The sequence below is a fragment of the Acipenser ruthenus genome, chromosome 19, assembly GCF_902713425.1.
Source record: "Acipenser ruthenus chromosome 19, fAciRut3.2 maternal haplotype, whole genome shotgun sequence".
Taxonomy (NCBI): domain Eukaryota; kingdom Metazoa; phylum Chordata; class Actinopteri; order Acipenseriformes; family Acipenseridae; genus Acipenser; species Acipenser ruthenus.
Window position 1 is genome coordinate 30,541,222 of NC_081207.1, and position 20,663 is coordinate 30,561,884.

The 20,663-nt window shown below is 42.0% G+C and overlaps 2 protein-coding genes across 8 annotated transcripts in view; both read left to right on the top strand.

The window, feature by feature from the left end:
- Positions 1-15,993, top strand: part of LOC117424354 (FH1/FH2 domain-containing protein 1-like) — a 57,330-nt gene extending 41,337 nt beyond the window's left edge. For 3 of the 6 annotated variants that reach the window (XM_034040603.3, XM_034040605.3, XM_034040607.3), the window contains 14 exons: positions 147-170; positions 1,324-1,377; positions 2,680-2,849; positions 4,539-4,691; positions 6,785-7,746; positions 9,258-9,413; positions 9,807-9,989; positions 10,252-10,371; positions 10,672-10,833; positions 11,101-11,291; positions 11,766-11,958; positions 12,350-12,509; positions 13,065-13,241; positions 14,187-15,993. In XM_034040603.3, the coding sequence (XP_033896494.3) occupies positions 147-170; positions 1,324-1,377; positions 2,680-2,849; positions 4,539-4,691; positions 6,785-7,746; positions 9,258-9,413; positions 9,807-9,989; positions 10,252-10,371; positions 10,672-10,833; positions 11,101-11,291; positions 11,766-11,958; positions 12,350-12,509; positions 13,065-13,241; positions 14,187-14,257 (2,776 nt within the window). In that variant the 3' untranslated portion in view covers positions 14,258-15,993. The remainder of the gene's footprint in view (positions 1-146; positions 171-1,323; positions 1,378-2,679; positions 2,850-4,538; positions 4,692-6,784; positions 7,747-9,257; positions 9,414-9,806; positions 9,990-10,251; positions 10,372-10,671; positions 10,834-11,100; positions 11,292-11,765; positions 11,959-12,349; positions 12,510-13,064; positions 13,242-14,186) is intronic. The other 3 variants (XM_034040606.3, XM_034040608.3, XM_034040604.3) reach the window with 2 other exon arrangements.
- Positions 15,994-16,819: 826 nt separating this feature from the next.
- LOC117424742 (sodium/hydrogen exchanger 5-like) overlaps positions 16,820-20,663 on the top strand; it is a 31,778-nt gene continuing 27,934 nt past the window's right edge. The window contains exon 1 of one of the 2 annotated variants that reach the window (XM_058992840.1): positions 16,820-17,434. In XM_058992840.1, coding sequence (XP_058848823.1) covers positions 17,050-17,434 — 385 coding nt within the window. In that variant the 5' untranslated portion in view covers positions 16,820-17,049. The remainder of the gene's footprint in view (positions 17,435-20,663) is intronic. The other variant, XM_034041418.3, reaches the window with a different exon arrangement.

The following is a 20,663-nucleotide window of genomic DNA, read 5'->3' on the forward strand; positions in this document are numbered from 1 at the left end:
CTTTTACTGATGTCTGTTTTTTTGTTCCATTTCTTTCTGTCCTTCTTTCTTTCCCTTTATAATGTTTGGCTTCAACCCTAACCTCTTTGCTTACTGCTCTGCCATCCAACATTCCTGTCTCCGGCAAACTGCTTTTCCTTTTACAGACTGCACCAAACTGACTCTGCTTGGTAAGTAGAAACAGCATGCCCAAAGAATGTGTGATTATTGCACACCATTGTGAGACCTTGTCATTTTGGGGGAGAACATTTATATATATATATATATATATATATATATATATATATATATATATATATATATATTAAACTCCCAAGCAGCAAGAACCGGCTGGAGCAGCAATGCAACACGTGGCTTTGGTTAGGAAGGCAATAATCTGCTTGATTTAATGGGCATCAAATTAGACCATGCTGGGGGATTTTCAAACCCCAAAAAAACTGCAGAACAGGGAAAAAGAATTGTGCTGAGAGTGTTTTACTGCTATTGGCGTTTTGGTGTTCTTTCCATGATAGCTGTTATTATTATTATTATGACAGTTAATTATAAATGAGAGATTTTCAAACTTATTTGTTTAAGTGATTTAAATGAGACCAGCTTTAGACATGTCTTGCATTCTAAACTTTGCCTTTTTTTGTTGGTACCTGTAGTATAAAATATATAATACATTTCGATTGATTATTGATATGCTTTAAACCTGTATTGATTTTCTACACCATGAAACAATAGGTAGTGTACTCAATTGCTCCTAATTTACTTTAAGGAATTTATTCAACCAAGAAAAAAAATGGATCTTCATAGCAGTCTTTAAAGCCCTAATGTTGTCAGTAAAATGTGATTGCATGACGTGTGCTGACGGGTTCTAATCTTTGAGCACTGTGGCTCAGCGCAGCTTTCATCTTTCAGCATTGCTTTGATACAGCTTCCTGTCTTTCTGATTCTCCTCGGCTGTTTTCTGATCACAGATATTACTTTGCAGGTTTTGTATGTGTTACTCTTATCGTTTAGTGGAGAACACGAGCAGAACTGCAGAGACATCGTGCTTGCAGCCAGTGTCGTCAGGGGTAGATTCCAGAGGGTTCAACAACAGCTTGTGCCAACAGCTACAATTATTACGTTGAATTGAATTTCATTAATATAAATATTATATGCAGAATTAGTTTAAAGTCCCCAGATATTCTGATAACGTGTCATAATAATTACCCGGATATTGACAGCATGCAGATAGCCAATGCATGCATATGCTGTATACAATGCCATTTATCACGGGCAGTGTGTTTTTAGAAAAATGTTTCAGAGGTTTTCAATACAATGTTTTTTTCTCAGGACAGAGGAGGTTTGTTCTGTAAATACGGATAAACCTGTCCTAAGAAAGTTTGAGTAAGTACTGGAGTACAGATATGGTTGTGGGTTTAATGTGCATGACGTGGTTTAATTTGGCTTCCAAAACATGCTTTCTTTTCTCATGAGGGCCGGAGCTTCAGTCAGATTGTTACCAAAAAAGCTGTGTGCTCCCCATCGTTCTGAACACAGGAATTAGGAATCCCACAGAAATGATTACTGCTGATAATGCATGCATCATATTTAAAGAGTGCTAACGAAGGGCGCTACAGTGATTTTGTTCACCTCATTTTAGCACTAGCATTGTTTCTGCTGCTCACCCTCTCGTCTGTTGAAGGTGGGTTGGCTCTTTGCTTGTATGTTTTTATTCTGTTTTGGAATGGGCAAAGACAACAATGTAAATTAAAAGTTGCTGCTCATGCTTCCTGGTTCCTAATCACTTCACTGTGTTGTAGTTCAAGCCTACTCCAGTGGGCTAGCTGTAATCAGACCATGTGACCTACAGCACAAATACCAGGATGCAACCGTTTATCTACAGCCTTGCATTTGAAATATTGACAGTGTTAATAAAGCTATGAAGAGGTAAGAAATAAATTTTAAAAACCTTGTTTAGTACTCCTTTTAACAGCTAACCATTTACATGACTGACCTTCACCTCCCCTCTATTCATTTAGAGATGTGGCAGGAGTTTTCAAGAACGAACAGTCTAACAGAATACCTGTCTCTTATTGTCAGGCTGTTTAGGCAACACTGCCATCTATTGGTCCTACAGTACACCTACAAAAATAAGCCATTGTGTTTAATCAACCTGGGCTGCATTGCTAGGCTCTTGGTAACAATCTGACTGCAACGAGCTCTGGATCGCTTCTGTGGCAGACCGGCGGTGCATTTGGGGTAATTTTGAATCCAGATGTTTATATCTCTTGTACGAGTGCTGGCTTTCCACAATCTAAAAAGGGAATCACATAAATTCCTTGTGAAATAAGTTATGACAGTAAAAACGCTGTTCTTGTCCCCTTTTATGCAGTCCTTGGAAAGAGAACGGTAAGACCAGTTGGTGTGTCCAAGGGAATTACTCCCAATTTGATAAGCTGATAGAGTTAGTTCCCCTTGAGTTTGTTGCCAAGCCCCCCTCTTCTCCCCCCCCCCCCCTTGCCCCCTCCTTGACTTCCAGTCAACCCAACACCCAATTCCTGTTGATGGCTTGAGGGATGAATGAGGGATCATGCATGCAGCCTGATATCTAGTGGGGAGACGTTTCCGGCTACAAGTGATGTTTTGGGAGGTTTAGATACCCCTTTTCTGGCATGGTTTGATTTTGTCTTTATTTCAATCTTGCAGAAATCGCTTTTTGCAAAGTCTAGCTGCCACCCAAAGGGAGAAGGACAGGAACAGGTTATCGCTCAGTAAAGGGAGGCTGGATACTTTGTCTTCTCAAGAAGTGTCGTCATCCCCAGACATTGTGGTCACCTCCCCGAAGGGCCGCGACTCGCCAAGTGGTTTTAATGAAGGTAAACGCTTATTTTATTCATGAATGTAAAGCTAGTGCTGATGCGAGAGGCTTTTCTGAAAGATGAGAACTAGAGGGGTTAAAAATGATTAAAAGATGAATCGATTAATCGATCAGGTTAGCTAGAATCGATTCATCAAATCGGCCTTAGACAAATTACATTTAATAAAGCAAATACTAAATCCGAAGTCAGCACTTTATAAAATACCTTCAGTCAGTCTAAAAATATGAATGCTTTTTCTGAAGCAGCTCCCTTGTGTTGTCATTTTGAAATACATTGTTTACTGAATGTACAAGACTATTATTACAATTCTGTATCATGGTTTTCTTATTTGTGGAAATTATTTTAAATAAATTGCTTTACACTGCTTTGTTTAATCTATTCAGGAGTGCTGTCATAGACCGAGGAGAGTCACACAGGCCCTTAATGTAATACCTCTGTCCTTTCAATAGGACAGCAGTATGAAACTGTTCACCTGTTCTTCCTTCCTTATGCAGTCTGCTGCTCAGACCCAGTGAACGTTTCTCACATTAACACGGTTCAATAAAGTATGTAGTCTTCCACGCAGCACCTTTTATGTGTGCAAGCTTAAAAACCCACATGCTGATGTCTCAAAACCTGTGTTCGGTTACTCCCCAGTCAGCAACAAGAAGAGTTCAAGTTTGGCAGTGTAAGGAATCCCAGAATCGAGTTATCGAAATGTTTTCCAGTAAAGTTCACTATAATTAACACGTGTTGAGTATAAATAGCTCAAATACAAATGCATTTCATTTTTTCGAAGCATGTTGATTCGCCAGCATTTCCATTTCTTGTAATGCAGCTGCCAGGAAGGGGGGAAGTGTTCAGTTTATAGGAGTTGAATTTGTACCGCTGCCAATGGGCATCAACAAATGGCAAGGTCATTACAGCCACTGCTACGTGATGTGATTACAGAGCAGATCGGAATTTCCCATGAAGTGTTCTGACCTCTCGTGACTCAGGAAACTGAACAGTGATTATTTCAGAGTTCTTTTTTGAGATGTAAATTAGAGCAGGGGGCCCTTGGAAGCTGAGGGTTTGGAAAGCTGTGAATGAGCTTTAAACAGAAGAAAGCAGAGAAGGGACCAGGAGAGACCCATTTACATATTGCTGTAAGGAAATCTTGTTTGGGGGGGGGCCTTAACAAAAATAAGAATCTCCGAACGTGATTGAACTGAAACAGTTACCACCCTCTAGGGCCTTTTCATCTCTTACAATCTTCTGTAAATTGCTGCTATTCATTGAAAAAATAAATATATACACAGTAGTTTTTTTTTTTTTTCTCTCAGTTCACAAATAATCTAGATTTGCCTTTTCGGTTAGCTGAAATGAAGACCATGAATGAAGTTTGATTAAGAGTTTGTCACAATTCAGTTTACTATTTAGGGGGAAAAGAGTGTATAAAGGAAATCATTAGTTCATGACTTACACAGAGCGAATGCAGAACAGTATTATTTGGGATTCAAGCAGGACCTTTATCCTATATTTAGTTTCCATTCATCATAACACATATTTTATTATTCAATTTCCATTTTCATTGACAAGATGAAATAAAATGAGATGGTGAGAATACAGTTATTGTGCGTTTTAAAGAGCTTGTGGTCCTGAGCCGTGGAGATGTCCTGAGATGGCAGAAGAGCAACGAGGTGTGTCTGTGTTTGTGTGTTGCAGGCGGGGAGCGTCTGAGTGCGAAGGAGCGGCAGAGGGAGGCGGCGAGCGAGAAGGAGCCGTGCTCAGCCTCCTCCTCCTCCTCCTCCTCGGCCAGCAGCACCCTGGAGCGAGAGGACAAGACAGGCGACAGGCAGGCGGCACATAATGACCCAGGCAAGAGATCTCATCTCCCCTCAGCCAGCCCCACCAGGGTCCCACGAGAGCATCAACCCTCTTCCCCTCTCCCCGCAGCCAGCCCCGCCAGGGTCCCACGAGAGCATCAACCCCCCCTTGCCCTCTCCCCTCAGCCAGCCCCGCCAGGGTCCCACGAGAGCATCAACCCCCCCCTTGCCCTCTCCCCTCAGCAAGCCCCACCAGGGTCCCACAAGAGCATCAACCCCCCTTCCCCTCTCCATAGTCACCCCTGCCAGGGACCCACAGGAAAGGAAGAGAGCGAGAGAGAGGAAGCGCAGGGCTGCAAACCGACAGTTAAGATAGCAAAGGAGATTAATGTAGATGAGGGGAGGTGGGATGAAATTGGTTTGCACCATCGTGTTCAACCAACATGAAAAATGAAAGAACAAAGCAAATAAAGCTAAAGGTTCATTTGAAAATGCAGCACACATTGCTGAGTGCTTATACAGGTAGATCCTGCCCCCTCCACCCCCTCCCTATACAGTACAGTACATCCACGCAGCTGAGGAATTCAAGCTGCTGTTTGAATGCAGTCAGAATCACAGTGCAGTAGGTGTAGAGCACACAGTGTTGAGTTTATTAGTGCAGGGTTCACTTGATAGCGTTACGGTATGAACCTGTCAAGCATTCTTCAGCACATTAACAAGCTGGCTGGTTCCACATCTTCATTATCCAATTAACAACATGTAGTTTGGCATCTTTCTCGTTTTAGAAGAACAATCGCTGTGGGAAGGAGACTTTTCTACTTCTGTTTATTCAATTCAGTAGAATCCCTTTACAATATATATATATATATATATATATAACAAGAGCTAATACTGTTTCTACAGAGACGTTCTCTGTGTTTCTTGTAGAAGGATGCATTGTGTTTGTGTAGGCATTGCAGATCAATTGTTCTGGAGAAGATTAATTTAACAATGAATTTAAATAAATCAATAATCCAATTGACGAGGAAGGTTTTCCAAGCCGTTGAACAATGTGGCAACAGTGTTGTGTATAACGTGTATAACTGAAACTGTCCAATCGTTCGTGCATTGCTCCCTCTTTTTAATGGCTAGGGTTAAGCATTTGAATTGCCTTGTTACAGTGTGCTGTCAATCCCTTTGTTTAACCATTTGTTGCATGTTGTTTGTGGTGCGTAATCTTCCGAAATTAGATATCTGTAGATTGCATTTGTTTGGGTATAGTGGCAATAGGCGGCTTGATAATATCGGCTGGTCTCTGGGATGCTGGCCAGACTAGTGACTACTCCCTAGCCTAGAGGCAGGAAGGTACCAGCAATGGGACAGCAAGCATGCAAACTGTTTAGATCAGGGTGAGGTCAAAGCATTTACTTGCTTGTGCACCAGCAGCACATTGTTTGTTCTTGTATTTAGTTTTTGATCCACCACACAACGAGTTTATTCCCCAGCAGTCAAGCTGTGAGTGGATCCAGCGGCGGAGCAGAGACTTTCTCGTGCGTTAGTCCCGTTCTTTTAAAATGGTAGCTTGTGGAAACACAGGAGTTTGTCCGCATGCTGCTCATTACTCGGGCAAGTATTTCAGCTCTCAGATTTGTTCAGTTTTTTTTTTTCTTAAATTAGTTTTTGGGATTACTGGAAGGCTGGGTAACTTGGGTACATGACGGGACCTTCAGTCATGGTTTGACAAACTGCAAAGACTTTAGTAGACTCCAGTCTCCAGTTGGCGACGTTTTTTATTTTATGTATACTGAAACTTTCCTGCTCAAGTGTGCAAGGCTTATTAAACTGTGTTTCGTTACGTTTTGTTTCATAATAATAATAATTAGTGCAGCTGGTATGTGTCTAGTATTGGAGCTTGCAGTGCAGTAGCTCAGGTTGCTTGAGTAATGACTGTATGGTTAAAGCACTCCAATAGACAAACTGAGACGAATAGACAAACTGAGACTGGTGCCACTGTGCACCAGTGATCTGCAATTGAGGGGAGCATATCAGTCTTTTCTGTGTCTACTGCATCTCAGCCTTTCTCTATCCCTTGCTGTGTAATTCTAGAGGTGCAGCTCTTCTGAGTGCCTGTTGTGTAACTGTGTTGTGTCTTCTGCTTGGCTGCAGGTCAAAGCCTCCTTCGGCAGAGCAGTCTGGAGCAGCACAGCACCCTTTCCAGCGATAAGAAGTTCATGCTCGACATGTTGTACTCCAGGAACAAAATCGTGGCCCTGAAGACACCCCAGGAGGCTGAGAAGGTCAGGGAGCAGGAGGAGGTGCAGGAAGGAGAGGAGGAGAAGGAACCAGGAGAGGGTCGGAAGCCCTCCAGCAAGGCCCGTCTGGCCAGCCGCATTTCTGATCTGGAGCCCCCCTACGAGCGAAGCGAGGAGAGCCAGCAAAGACCGGAGATCGAGAGCATGGCAGGGAGCGTGAGGGCAGCCAAGGAGAGGCTGAGCGAGGAGCGACAGCAGCAGCCCAGAACCCTCAGAGCACAGTACAGCATTGATGCTGAAATCAACTCCAAGAACCTGGAGAAGACCCACATGACCCCCTTGTCGAGGGATGGCGAGTGCATGTGGGACCAGCTGGAGACACACTCCAGGAAGCTGAAGATCAAGGACCTGGACTTCTCAGACCTGCTCGAGGATGAGGACATTGACGTCTTGGACATTGGCGTTTACGACTCGGGGGTTACAAACAGGGGCGCGGTCCCCCCTCCTCCCCCCACTCCTCTGGGCAGCACTGGCACCCTGCCACCCCCACCACCCCCTCCCCCTCCTCCTGGCCTGACTGGCATGTGTCCCACACCTCCGCCCCCTCCCGGCAGTAGTGACCTCTCCTGCCCCCCTCCCCCACCTCCACCCCCAGGCCTGTGCATGTCCCCCTCCTTAAAGACTGAGGACAGCGCCTTCGCCAAGAAGAGGAAGACTGTGAAGCTCTTCTGGAAGGAGCTGAAGCAGTCGGAAAGCCCCAGGAAGTGCACGTTTGGGAGGGGCACAGTGTGGGCCTCCCTGGACAAGGTGACTGTGGACACTGCCAAGCTGGAGCACCTGTTTGAGTCTAAAGCCAAGGAACTCCCTACTGCTAAGGTATATATTGTGCAGTTAGGTCAGGGCATGAGGTTTAAAAATGGTGGTTCACTAATCCTCACTGGGAGACTGGAAAGAGAACTAGGCTAGCTCTCACAGCACTACACAGCGTGTAGCTGATCAGGCTCTTTCATACCGTTTCACACAGGGTTGGGGTCAATTCCAAATGTGTTGGTAAACTCCAATTCAATTCAAGAATTTGAATTTGAATTTGAATTGAAAAAATCTTCAGGATACAGAATTGGAATTTGAATTGGAATGAAAGGAAATATAATTTAATTCCATGAAATTCCACTCATTTTAAAAAGGTTGTATGCCACATTTATTTTATACATCACTATAAACAATACTGATTGCAACAGCATTAATATATACTTTCAAATACTGTATCTTAAGCATGGCTCAAAGCTTTCAAAACTAAGTTTTTTGCATTTTTGTAATGAGATGTTTAAGAGCTACAGTAGTCCTTAATTATTTGTGGAAAAGGATTAAGTAACGGATGAATAAAGAAAAACAAATAATTAAGGACTGCTGTAGCTGTACTCTTAAACATCTCATTACAAAAATGCAAAAAACTAAGTTTTAAAAGCTTTGAGCCATGCTTAAGATACAGTATTTGAAAGTATATATATTAATGCTAATGCAATCAGTATTGTTTATAGTGATATAATATAAAAGTATAAAGTATGTAGTATAAAATAAATGTGGCATTTGACTTTAAAATGAGTGGAATTTCATAGAATTAAATTCTATTTCCTTTCATTCCAATTCAAATTCCAATTCTGTATCCTGAAGATTTTCAATTCAAATTCCAATTTCATTCGGAATTGACCCCAGCCCTGGTTTCACAGTCTGCATGCGTACTACTGCAGCAGAGCGTGTTCAGAGGTACAGGATGCCAAGTGCATGTGTGGCACTGTAAGTGATCAAGAATGGGCACAATACAAATCTTGAATGAGTCATCAACACAGTGTGCCCTGTTTTTGAACTACAGTAGAATAAAACTGTTTCTGCATTATTTCATACGAGTGTTCATACCATTTTGTTTTATTCCTGTCTTGTTATCTAACAATACATGTAGATCTTGGTCTGATAGTATCAAACAGTGTAATAAATCAGTAAAGTTTGCACAATGCAGACATGCAGGCAATAGCTTTTTAATTCTTATATGTTAGCTAATAGGTTTGGAGTTGATTTCAGGTGGCATTTTCTTTTATATTAGTTTACTTGTTTTGCGGGGTGGGTGAATGCTGATTTGTTTAATGGTTTTAAATGGAATAGCGTGTACTTTGTTGGTCTATTAAGCATTATAAGAAGAATGTTTTAGATTAGATATTTAGCATTTATATAGAGTCTTTAATCTACATACGATCTCCAAAGCGCCACACAAATCGCTGTACAAGTGAGCCATTGAGCTCCTGCTTTTAGAGAGTGGGTCTCTGACCCCCCACTGTGTGTGAAGTACTTCTTACTTATTCATTGTGTGTTTTCTTTCTACTTTCCTGTTTCAGAAAGGAGCTGAAATTAAAAAGCAGACAATAGTTGTACTGGATCCCAAGAGAAGCAATGCAATTAACATCGGGATGACGGTGCTGCCCCCAGTTCACATCATTAAGACAGCCGTTCTCAACTTCGATGAATTTGCAATTAACAAGGAAGGCATTGAGGTAGGGGTTGAGGGGAAACCTTTCGAGTGGGAATGAGTGTTGCAGCTGAAGTGTCCTGCTTCTGAATGTGCACCCTTGACTGAGAGCGCTAGAACCACAAAGAACACTTTCAAAGCTGTTGCATGGTGCTGATTGATATTGACATTGGACTTTGTGTGAGCGTCATAATCCTTTAGGCATGATGTCACACTAATAGTGCAACTCATTATATCAGCAGCTATTCATGATGTGTCAGTTTTATTTTATTTTTTTATGGTGCAGATTTATTTAACTGAACAGTGCGCTGTGTCAATAATGAATTCAAATTGAATACCCACTCTCTTGTTTCTAGTAACGTTTCTTTGTTGTTTAAAACAAATGGATCACCCCCGATTTCCTGCTCTGCCTTCACAGAAAATCCTGACCATGGTCCCGACGGACGAGGAGAAGCAGAGGATCCAGGAAGCTCAGCTGGCCAACCCTGACGTTCCTCTGGGCACCGCAGAGCAGTTCCTGCTGATACTGTCCTCCATCAGCGGCCTGACCGCCAGGCTGCAGCTCTGGGCTTTTAAACTGGACTATGAGAGCATGGAGAAGGTAAGAGGGGCCGAGACACTGGCTCATAGGAGACGGCTTCAATTCAAACACAATGCAGGCAGGCAAGCACTTCATGAATCAATCAACCAACCATAGGACCAGCTGAGAACAGGTTCTGATTTGCAGGAGTGATCTAGGGGACAGAGAAATAGAGAGTTGTACTGGCTAAATATCTAATGTCCGTAGTGTAGACCTCGGTTGAGCATATATAATATATATATATAAATGCTTATTTCAGTTTCTCTTCTTTTTTCTTATGTAGGAGATTGCAGAACCGTTGTTTGATCTGAAGCTGGGAATGGAGCAGCTTGCAAAGAATAAAACGTTCAAAAACATTCTGGCAACGCTGCTTGCAATTGGAAACTTCCTCAATTGTTCCAATGTAAGTATTTTTCTTAGTTTTGAAGTGCTTAAAGCCAGTAGGAGCTTTGCAATCGTGTTCATTTTAATGTGCGCTAATTCTTACATATGAATTCAAACCGTGGAGACAGCCGTTTCAGAGGTGGTGTATTTTATATACGTTTTGCAATTTTTAAACATATTTTTTGATAGTCTTTTGTGTTATCGATATAGTTCAGTTAGTAGTGACCATATAGATTTCAATGCAGTGTTTAGTGTATATGTGTATATATATGTGTGTATATATACCAGTACATTTCTTTTTTTTTTTTTCTCTCTCCAGGCCAAAGGCTTTGAGCTGAGCTACTTGGAGAAAGTGACCGAGGTTAAAGACACAGTGCACAGGCAATCTCTGCTGTACCACACCGCTAACTTCGTAGTGGAGAACTTCACAGAAACATCAGATGTGTATTCTGAGATTGCAGCCATCACACGCTCCGCTAAAGTAAGGGCAGTGGCGCGGGTAAAAACAATTGCATCTGATGCGTCTGAAATGATGGACCTCTATATATTACATTCAAGAGACTGGTTGTAAATAAAAAAAACATTAAAAAATAGTAACTTTTTATTCCAGTTGGAACATTTCTGTTTTCATTTGTGCTGTTTAAAACATTTAGTAATGTATAAAGGTAATTATATGCTGGTCTATTTGCCTGCAGTCAGCGCTGCCATCGGGCTCTGTAAAGAGAGAATGCTGCTTGTTTCTGTCCAGGTGGATTTCGATCAGCTGTCGGAAAGCCTGGTTCAGCTGGAGAGGAAGTGCAAGACGTCCTGGGACAACCTGAAGGTGATCGCCAAGCATGAGAGCAAAGCCGCACTGAAGAACAAACTGACGGAGTTCCTGAAGGACTGCACCGAGCGGATCATCATCCTGAAAGTGGTGCACCGCCGCATCATCAACAGGTACAGGACACCCGCTGGGGGCGTTCAGGAGCGGAGCCACAGAGACACTCTCTCCACTCGCCACGAAATCTGCTCTGCAGTGCGGAACTGAGCATGCCGTTAAGTGGGTTCTTTCACTGAGCAGCTCTGAATGCACCCACTGCTTCCAGGGCTCAGAGCAGCATTTCTCCAATCCAAAAAGAAAAAAAGCAAACCACAGCAAAACTGTGCATTCCAGAAAGCATATAAAAACCTCTCTTGCAGAGCAACAAGACCATGAATCATTCAGAATGATTGCAAATCTTATATAAAGGAAGGAGAATGAGATTGATAATGAAGAATGTGACTGCTTACTGTGTAATGCGCGCTTGTGGTCTTGTTTCATTCTAGCTGTTTCAAATGGGTGAGGGGTTAAAGGAGATTTTAAAGCAGTTTTGTTGCTCGCTTACTTGTTTGTTTGTGTTGACCGTGTGCTTTCCCCTCCCGGCTCGGCAGGTTTCATTCATTCTTGCTGTACCTCGGGCAGCCCTCTCACTCGGTGCGAGACATGAAGGTGACGCAGTTCTGCAGGATCATGAGCGAGTTTGCTCTGGAGTATCGCACCACGCGGGAGAGGGCCCTGCAGCAGAGGCAGAAGAGGGCTGCGTACCGGGAGAGGAACAAGACCCGAGGCAAGATGATCACAGAGGTGAGCAGGGGGAACTGGGCCTGCTTTAGAAGCGCAAATGAACTTATTGAAAGTGATGAACGAGGGATAAACAGCTCATAACCATACATTTAGAAAGAACATTACTAGTATAAAGGGTTCCGATAGAACTGCATAATTCTAATTTTTAATTTTTGTGTTTTATCGTCATTATTATATTATGCTTGCATTCAGTAATTATTTTTGCATTATTATTATTTTTCATTTCTGTGTTTTTTATTATTATTATTATTATTATTATTATTATTATTATTATTATTAATAAGAATAATAAATAATCGTGTATCATCATTATCATTTTTGATATTATTATTGGTGCTGCTGCTGCTTTTCCCATCCTTATGTTACTCATGGCATTTCCTCTCCTCTCCAGACGGAGAAGTTCTCCGGTGCTGCTGACCCCTCGGAGAGCAGCCCGTCTCCCGTGTCCCAGCAGCAGCAGGGCCAGGCAGACGAGGAGCACGAGAACATGAAGAACCTGCTGATCCCGAGCGGGGAGCCCAGCGGCACACGCCGGAGCAGAGGCTACTGCAGTAAGAACAGCGAGCAAGACCTGCACTGCACACAGCACACACTGCAGGGCTGCTTCAACACACCCTGAGCACCACCCATCTAGGACTTGTGTGACCTTAGGCACGCTCGTCCTGTACTGATGATGATCAGGGACTGTGAAACCAGGTTACAGACCCTGAGGAACACTAATCTCACACTGCCTTCCTGAAGTTAACTTTAGGTAGTGCTCATCAGGGACTGGGTTGCATTTTGTATTGTGTATGTGTACAGTGTGTGTGTGTGTGTGTGTGTGTGTGTAGTGGAGGTTCCAGTATGCATGTCACACTATAGAATTTCTCGTATATCTGGATAACTGCTTGTTATGAAACTTGGTTAGGACACTTTTCAGCATGTTCTATTGAGAAAGTCAGAATCTCTGTGTCTGCAGCTGTTTTTTCTATAGCTGTCCCGTCATTCTGTTGCTGCTAGTCTAAAACATATAAAGGCTGGCATACTATTGTATCAATCCATTTCACTTTTGCATTCCTTGATTCTCTCATTTGTATTCTTTTTCTTTCTTTTGTTGTTGTTGCTAGGTTTAGGTAGAACTAGTCCATCCGATTCGACAGTGTCAAAGGAGGACAGTTCGGGTTCACAGGACGATGCTACTGATGAAATCATGGATCGTTTGGTTAAGTCTGTTACGCAAAACCCTAACCAGAGACCGTCGACCCCGAAAGAGAGGAAGAGGTCCCGGGCAAACAGGAAGTCGTGTGAGTGTCCCCTTCTCTTGCCTGTCACTTGCTATTCTTGATTCAAATAAGTAAATTAACGATATATATATATATAAGCATGTAAGATGGTCGGTCTCGGCACTGTGCCGTAGCTTTATTTAAACAAAACAATTGGTACTTAAATAATAGACGTATCCAAGCATTTTTCATTATTATTATTATTATTATTATTATTATTATTATTATTATTATTATTATTCATAATAAATGACTTTGATAGCATTCATTTGTTGCCCCTTTTTTTTTTTTAATCGCTATTTTTTTAGTTAGATTTTTTTTCTTTGTAATCGTGGGTGGGATTTCCAATTCTAGAAATCAGGAATGAGAACTCTTCCTATAATCCTCCCTTTGGAGTGATGTTATCCCAGTCTGCCTGATGCACTGCTTTGCACGGATCATTAGGAATGCTAAAACGTAAACCCTGAACTTCCTTTGTTTTCGTTTCTCAGTGAAGCACAGCACAGCAGATTGGGTCTAGTTTCTGACCCTGCAATGGCCGATACTCTAATTAGATGCAGGATTGATACAGCATAGCATTGGCTCATTTCCCTTGTGTTTTTAATGCCATTTATTTTCTTTTTATAACATTAAAATGTGAGTGACGTTGTTGCATATCAGAATACTCAATAGTATCATATCAGTGATTCAGTGAAATAAAGAATAACAAGCATAGATGTGCATTTTAGTTTATTACATTAGTATAGAGGTCCGCTGTTTTGAGTGGAGTTCTCTTTTCTATACTACTAGAGCGCTCTTCAGTGTTGAGCGGAGTTCTCTTTCCTATACTACTAGAGCGCTCTGCAGTGTTGAATGGAGTTCTACTTCTTAGAGTGGTGTTCTGCTTCTGCAGTGTTGATAGAATGCAAGCCTTGATCGTCCCCAATGTGTACAGTGACACTAACTGGTTCTCTTCTCTCTCCACAGTGCGGAGGACCCTGAAGAGCGGACTGACCCCTGAGGTGGTTCAGGCTCTAGGGCTGACCAGCGAGGTGTAACTGATGTGTGTAGAGGAAGGTGGGGGGGGGGTTGCATGGAATGACTTTGCATTGACGTGGAGGAGTTTACGGAGCGTCATTAATCACTAAATAAAAAAGGGACATGGCTTCAAAGAGAGGTGTAGTACGTTCTGAAAAGCTTCCTGAAGGCTTTGGAATATGAAAAGTGCAAGAATATGCTTGATGGAAGATGCTTGGCCCAACCTTGACATCATTGTAATTTCCTAAGGTGCTAAGCAGTTGGGTTGTGAACAAAAGAGGGGTCAGAAAAGCCTCAAAATACAGGCTATTGCATTGAAGTGTTTGTGGGTGATGATAATCCCATTCCTGTCATGTGCTTGCACAAGTCTCAAATGTGCAGTTTAGAAAGAAACACATGGTATCTTCATTTTAAAACTTGATGTCCATTACACTGTTTCAACTCCTGACTGACATGTTTTGCAACCAGAAGTGTGAGGTAAAGATACCTCAGAGATTAAACAACATCGGTTTTCCTTAAAAGGCATCCAAACTGAGAACGTCCCTTCACCTAGTGCAGATAACACGTTCAAATGAATACCTTTGCTATAACATGTGGTATTCACATTTGAGACCTACACAGCAAATGGAAGTTCAGGATGGGTAAGATCACTGTAACTAATGTCAGGGACGGAAATAAGACTCCTGTTGCATAGCAGTTTGACCAATGCCTGATTTTACTATGAGCTTGTTAACTGTACACTATGGCTAATCAAGCTCATAGCAGCACCTGGAATGGGTGAAACAGCTATGCAAAATGAGTCTTATTTCAATGCTTGCAAGTATTGTGTTATCTACAACCACTTCAAGCTACCAACATTAGACAGTGATGCAGTATTGTCATGATGATAACGCAAACCAATTACCCAGCTTGTGTTAAAGCCGCTGTCTCTCTTACATTTGCACATTTTGTTTTTTATAAAATAAAAAAACAATTTTATATGGATATACATGTAATCTGTAATATGAATTGATAGCTGGGTGCAGCCCCAAACTATAGCATACTCCATACTGCTGATTTGTATATAGATATACTGTAGTTCTCAGGAACCTGGTGTAAAGACTGTGCTTTATAATAACCAGTTTCATAACAGTTGTGATTGTGCAGTCTTGCACACACATGAAATGAATGCATTCTTCCTGGATAGCAGAGAGATAGTGTTACTTCTGAAAGGAGCTTGCAGGGATATAGTGAACAGCACCCAGTACAGTGGTGTTTCTGTTACAGGGCTCTTCTGATGGCATGGACTGTGTTAGTGTATGGGTGGTACACATATCGTGAAGCAATATGTTCATCCATAATGTGGATACAAGCATTTGCACTGGGAGTCTAATACTATTAGTCGCTGCAGTATTAACTCATATGTACCTGCATTGACAGCATCATGCATTGTGTTGTCTCCCGCTGCACTCTTTAGCATAAACTTAAACACATGTGTTCTGAAACCGATCAAGGATTGCAAATGGATTGATTGTGTGTGTTTACACTACGGATCTATGACTTTGTTTTCATGTTTGTTAAATAAACAGAACTCTGTAGGTGGTGCATAGTTTTATGAGCACATTTGGTAAAAGATTCTGATTATTATATTTTTTATTTTTTGACTGTGCTTTTTGAATGTTTTTGTTTTTTAAATGTTAACCAAGCGTTTATAAATATGTAAAAGTCTGATATATGTTGGGTTTTTTGTTATTAAAATCTGGAGTGTACATTTCAATGCATAGCTTAATATCTTTGTACAGTTTCCCCATACTGCTAAAACACACACACACACATTTCGCCACAAGGTGGCATTCGTCAGTGTTCCACAAGGTGGCAGTAAAGCTTCATAATCCCTGTTTTGATCCAGTTGTCTATTTTTTACACTGACACGGTAGCACTTTTAGTAGCCTATACATTATCCTAGTAAAATTATTTTGTAGCCGTATATAATTTAAGTTATATTGTGGAATACAGTATTCATACGTAGACTAAAAGATGGAGTTAGACATGTTCAATACTAATGAATCCCAACAACGTTTGGGTTTCATTAGTATTGAACTGCAAAGAGTCTTAATTAAGAGCTCTCGAATGTTGCTGCATGAATGGAACAAAAGGCCTCTGCGTATTCGATCAGTCAGTGTTCCATTCCTGCTGAGCGGGTCGGGTCACAGTGACGCACACGCACACCATTTCTCATAATAATAGTGTATAAAATTAAATAAGCGCACTTCTCTTGAGAGTATTTGGAATTCAAATCAAATAGAAGTTTTAAAAACTATCGACCAACCATAGTCTACGAATATAGAAATATAGTTTAAATAAATAGAATATTTTACACCTATATATTTCAAACATATGACACAGGTACTATATACTAGCATATAGCATGTGGTACACCTAGTTGCTTTAACATTAGTATTGTTATTTACAGTAGTCGTACATGTGGAATGACAGGGAGATATAGTCTGTGGAGGGATGGCGCTATACGTTTGAGAACACACTACAGTGTTTTTGCAGAGTCTAGTCCTGGCGCGCTAAGACGGAGGTGTTTGGCAGCGCTGTGCTGTGCTGTGCGGTGTCCACTCTTTAGAATGCGTTTCAGTCACGTGTGAACCTACGCCAGGCATTTCATTATGAGCCGCAGTGATCAGCAATAGGCCGATGGTACTGTAGCGGTGGATATGCTGACCGGAGAGGATGGAGACAGGAGCCAGCTCACCTTGCTTGATTCACGCCGATAACAAGAACTAATAAAGGGGGAGAGGAAGATGTTATAAAGCCGGTGCTAAAAATGCACTCCCCTGCCTTGTTCCAAATTGTAGTATTAGTAACATCCGCTTTCTTTGCGGCGTGGACTGCAGACTTTCCCGGGAGCGACGCATCTGTCATTTCGGAGATTTTGGAACCGGTCGGGATCGCTGTAGAGTCTTCGCAGTCCTCAGCGCCGCCGCTCCACCGGCAATATGGAATCGATACGGGTAAAATTGCGTCAGCGGCAGCACGCGCCCCGGTTAATGACATCACCGACCCAATTGTCATCCCAACGAGCCCGCCAGGTAACCAGCACCGTGAGACCGAACCGGTGAGTTTCGAGATTGTGAAATGGAACTGGGAACACGCTCACGGACCCTTCCTCGTTGCGGTGTGGATCATGGTGGCCAGCCTGGCTAAGATACGTAAGTAGTCAAATCCATTACACATGCACATCTGTACCTGCATAAGTTCGCACACCACCAGACATGGATTGGCTCCGCTGCTGTTGTACGTGCACAGAACGTTGTTGCTTTCTTTTTAACAATTACACTGCCCCGTCTCCAATCTCAAGGCCAGTAACGTTAAGTCCAGTCCAGGCTTCAGTCCAGATGTTAAACTAGAAGCCGGAGTAACTGCAGACACTAATCTACTGGCCGCAGCAGTCGTGTTGGGGTCTGACTCTTACTGGCAGTATCAGTTGCACTGCTCAGAAGAAACACCGGCTAAATATCTTTACTGTAGTTCTTTCCTCCCGAAGACGGGCTGTGCTGCAGAACCGGTGCTGTAGAGGAGCAGGGTTCGTGGGGTGCTTCCACGGACACAGCTGTGTCAGCAGCAAGGTTATAGTCTCAGTGTTAAAGATGTTCGCCGGTTCTTCTTCACGCTGAGAACGCAGATTCATCATATAAGCCAGGCTATATGTCGTGGAATTTGTGTGCTCTGTTTAAAACTTTGTATAGGGTGCATGTTGTACAGCAGGCTGAGCCACCTGCTTTATATTTAAAATCAAGATGCGGCATCTCTGACAATCTGACACGATCCAGTTCACATGTCCACAGCAGCGCAAATACGTGAACGACTCTTCATTAAAATCATCCACTCTATAATTGTTATTTAACCTGCTGCTGTTGTAAAAAAAAATAATAATAATCTGTTCAGAGCTTTGAACACACATAATATGCCTTCTGTAGACCTGTACATGATACGGGAAGTCTTGCGTGAGACATGCGACATGACAGCATCGCCTCTGTAATAGAGTCTGGCTGCTGGTGATCCGAGGTACAAATGAAATGACTTTAACACATCGGTTTGTGGTTCTTGTTGCTGACATTGTTTAGCTGTAAGTGCAGGCATCCGGTGTACAGTGTATACAATCTAGGAATATGACGAAGCAGGGGCTGATTAGACGAATTATTCTCAATGACATGAACTTGTGCCTCGTGATACACACGCAGCGCTGCTATAGTACATACCACCTTGAGTTCCTATAGTTATCATGTAACAGTTAACATCGCCCTTCCTGGGCGTACAATTGCCTTCCTGCAGGCAGTCTATGTAGCACCATGTTGTTGTTTTTTATTTCAATTACATTATCAGTCAGTGACCTTGACCTGTAGGTTACAACCGTTTCTTGTAACATCACCAGCCAGTACTTGAACAAGCCTAATTCCAGGGATGGAAACACAACTCCTATTACATAGCAGTTTCACCCATTCCAGGTTTTTATATGAGCTGGATTAGCCACAGTGTATACAATGCCTATAGTAAGTATTCACCCCCCTTGGACGTTTTCACAGTTTGTTGTGTTACAACCTGAAATCTTGATGCATTTAAATGGGATTTTTTTTTCCTTTGATTTACACAACCTACTCAACACTTTGAAGAGGCAAGAGAATTTTTATTGTGAAACAACAGTTAATGAAAAATAAAAAAATGTCTTGGTTAGATAAGTATTCACCCCCTTTGCTATGACACTCCTAAATAAACTCAGGTACAACCAATTGCCTTCAGAATTCACACGATAAGTTAAATGGAGTCCATCTGTGTGCAATAAAAGTGGTTCACGTGATTTCAGATTAAATACACCTGTCTCTGTAAGGTCCCACAGTTGGGTAGTGCATTCAGAGCAAATATTTTACCATGAAGACCAAGGAGCTTTCAAAACAACTCCAGGATAAAGTTGTGGAAAGGCACAGATCAGGGGAGGGGTATAAAAAGATTTCAAAGTCACTGAATATCCCTTGGAGCACAGTTAGAAGAGCTGTAAATTGTGCAAATCAAATCGAAGGAATCAGAAGTGTAGTCTTTGGCACAGATTACAATCAACCGGGTGAAAGACTGGGTCAAATCCATTTTATTCACTGCTTTAAAATATCAGCTACAGTGCAGTAATTCAGAACCCCTTAACTAAATGGTGGCTATTGCACTGTGCAATTGAATTTTTCATACCCATGTTATTCACTTTCATTATGCAAAACACTTTTCATGGTAAACAGAAGCACCTGCCTCACAGCCTTCAGGTTTTAGCAAGTCTCACTTCGGGCATGGCAGTCCCAGATAAGTGATCAGTGCTCAGTGCAGTTTAACATGGTCCAGATTTATTAAGCTTCAGCTCCAGTGTGTGCAAAGCGCACTACTTCTCAGTATTAGATTTTATTATCACTTCATTTTGGAATGGGGTTGCTTGGCAACCAGTGATGCCATAGAAGCAGCACTTGAGAAAATTGAGTCTGTAAAAAAAAAAAATCTCTCTCTCTCTCTCACACACACATCGACTTTGCTGTTTTGTAACCCTTTTTATCACTTATATTTTTAAAAACCTTTCTTTTCCTGTATTAAGGGGCTATTTTACCACTACAGAAACTGCTCTGACAAAAAGCACTGCTGCTGCCATTCCTACCTGATCCTTTTAAAATTATTGCATTACTCTTATTAAAAATTCAATACAACCTTTTAGTCTGCATCTTTGCTGGCTGGGGCGAGATGACTCTGTAACAATGTCAGTGTACTATTTGGTTGAATGTGTTCTCCCAGAAATGTCCTTTTATTAATACGCTGAGCCTGTCCTTCTCTTGCAAAAGTTAATTCTTGTAAATGTTTTTGCCATTTTTTTTTACCACACTTTTATTCCAGCTTGCTTGTGCTTAGACTACAAAAAGCAACAGATTGCAAGTACTCTAGTAAAAGTTATAGAATGAGTTCATAAAAGAGCTGGAAATCGCTACGCAGTCAAATGTTTAGAAAACGTTCTTTTTTCAGTCTTTTAATGTGGACGACGGAGGCCTGCTTTGCTGAGCTGTCCTGATGCAGAGTCATTGAAATGCTTGTTTCACGGATTATCGATACTCCACAATTAGAGCACACAACCTATAATGCATTTTTGTATCGACACTCTAGAGCCACTGGATCCATGTTGCAAGACGCTAGTTTAAATATATATGGGGACCTTAAGACATTTCCCTCTTTTGAGCACCGCCAATCTTTTCTATTCCTTGGGATGATTGTCGTTACTGGATGACGTGCATTGAGAGGGCTAGTTTCTTTCGAACAGCGCGGAGACATATTCAGTTCATGCTGTCTCTTTAATCTCCAGGGGGCATCCAGATAGTGATGGAGAATTTGCAGAGCAGTATTGCATTGCTGGCTGGGTTG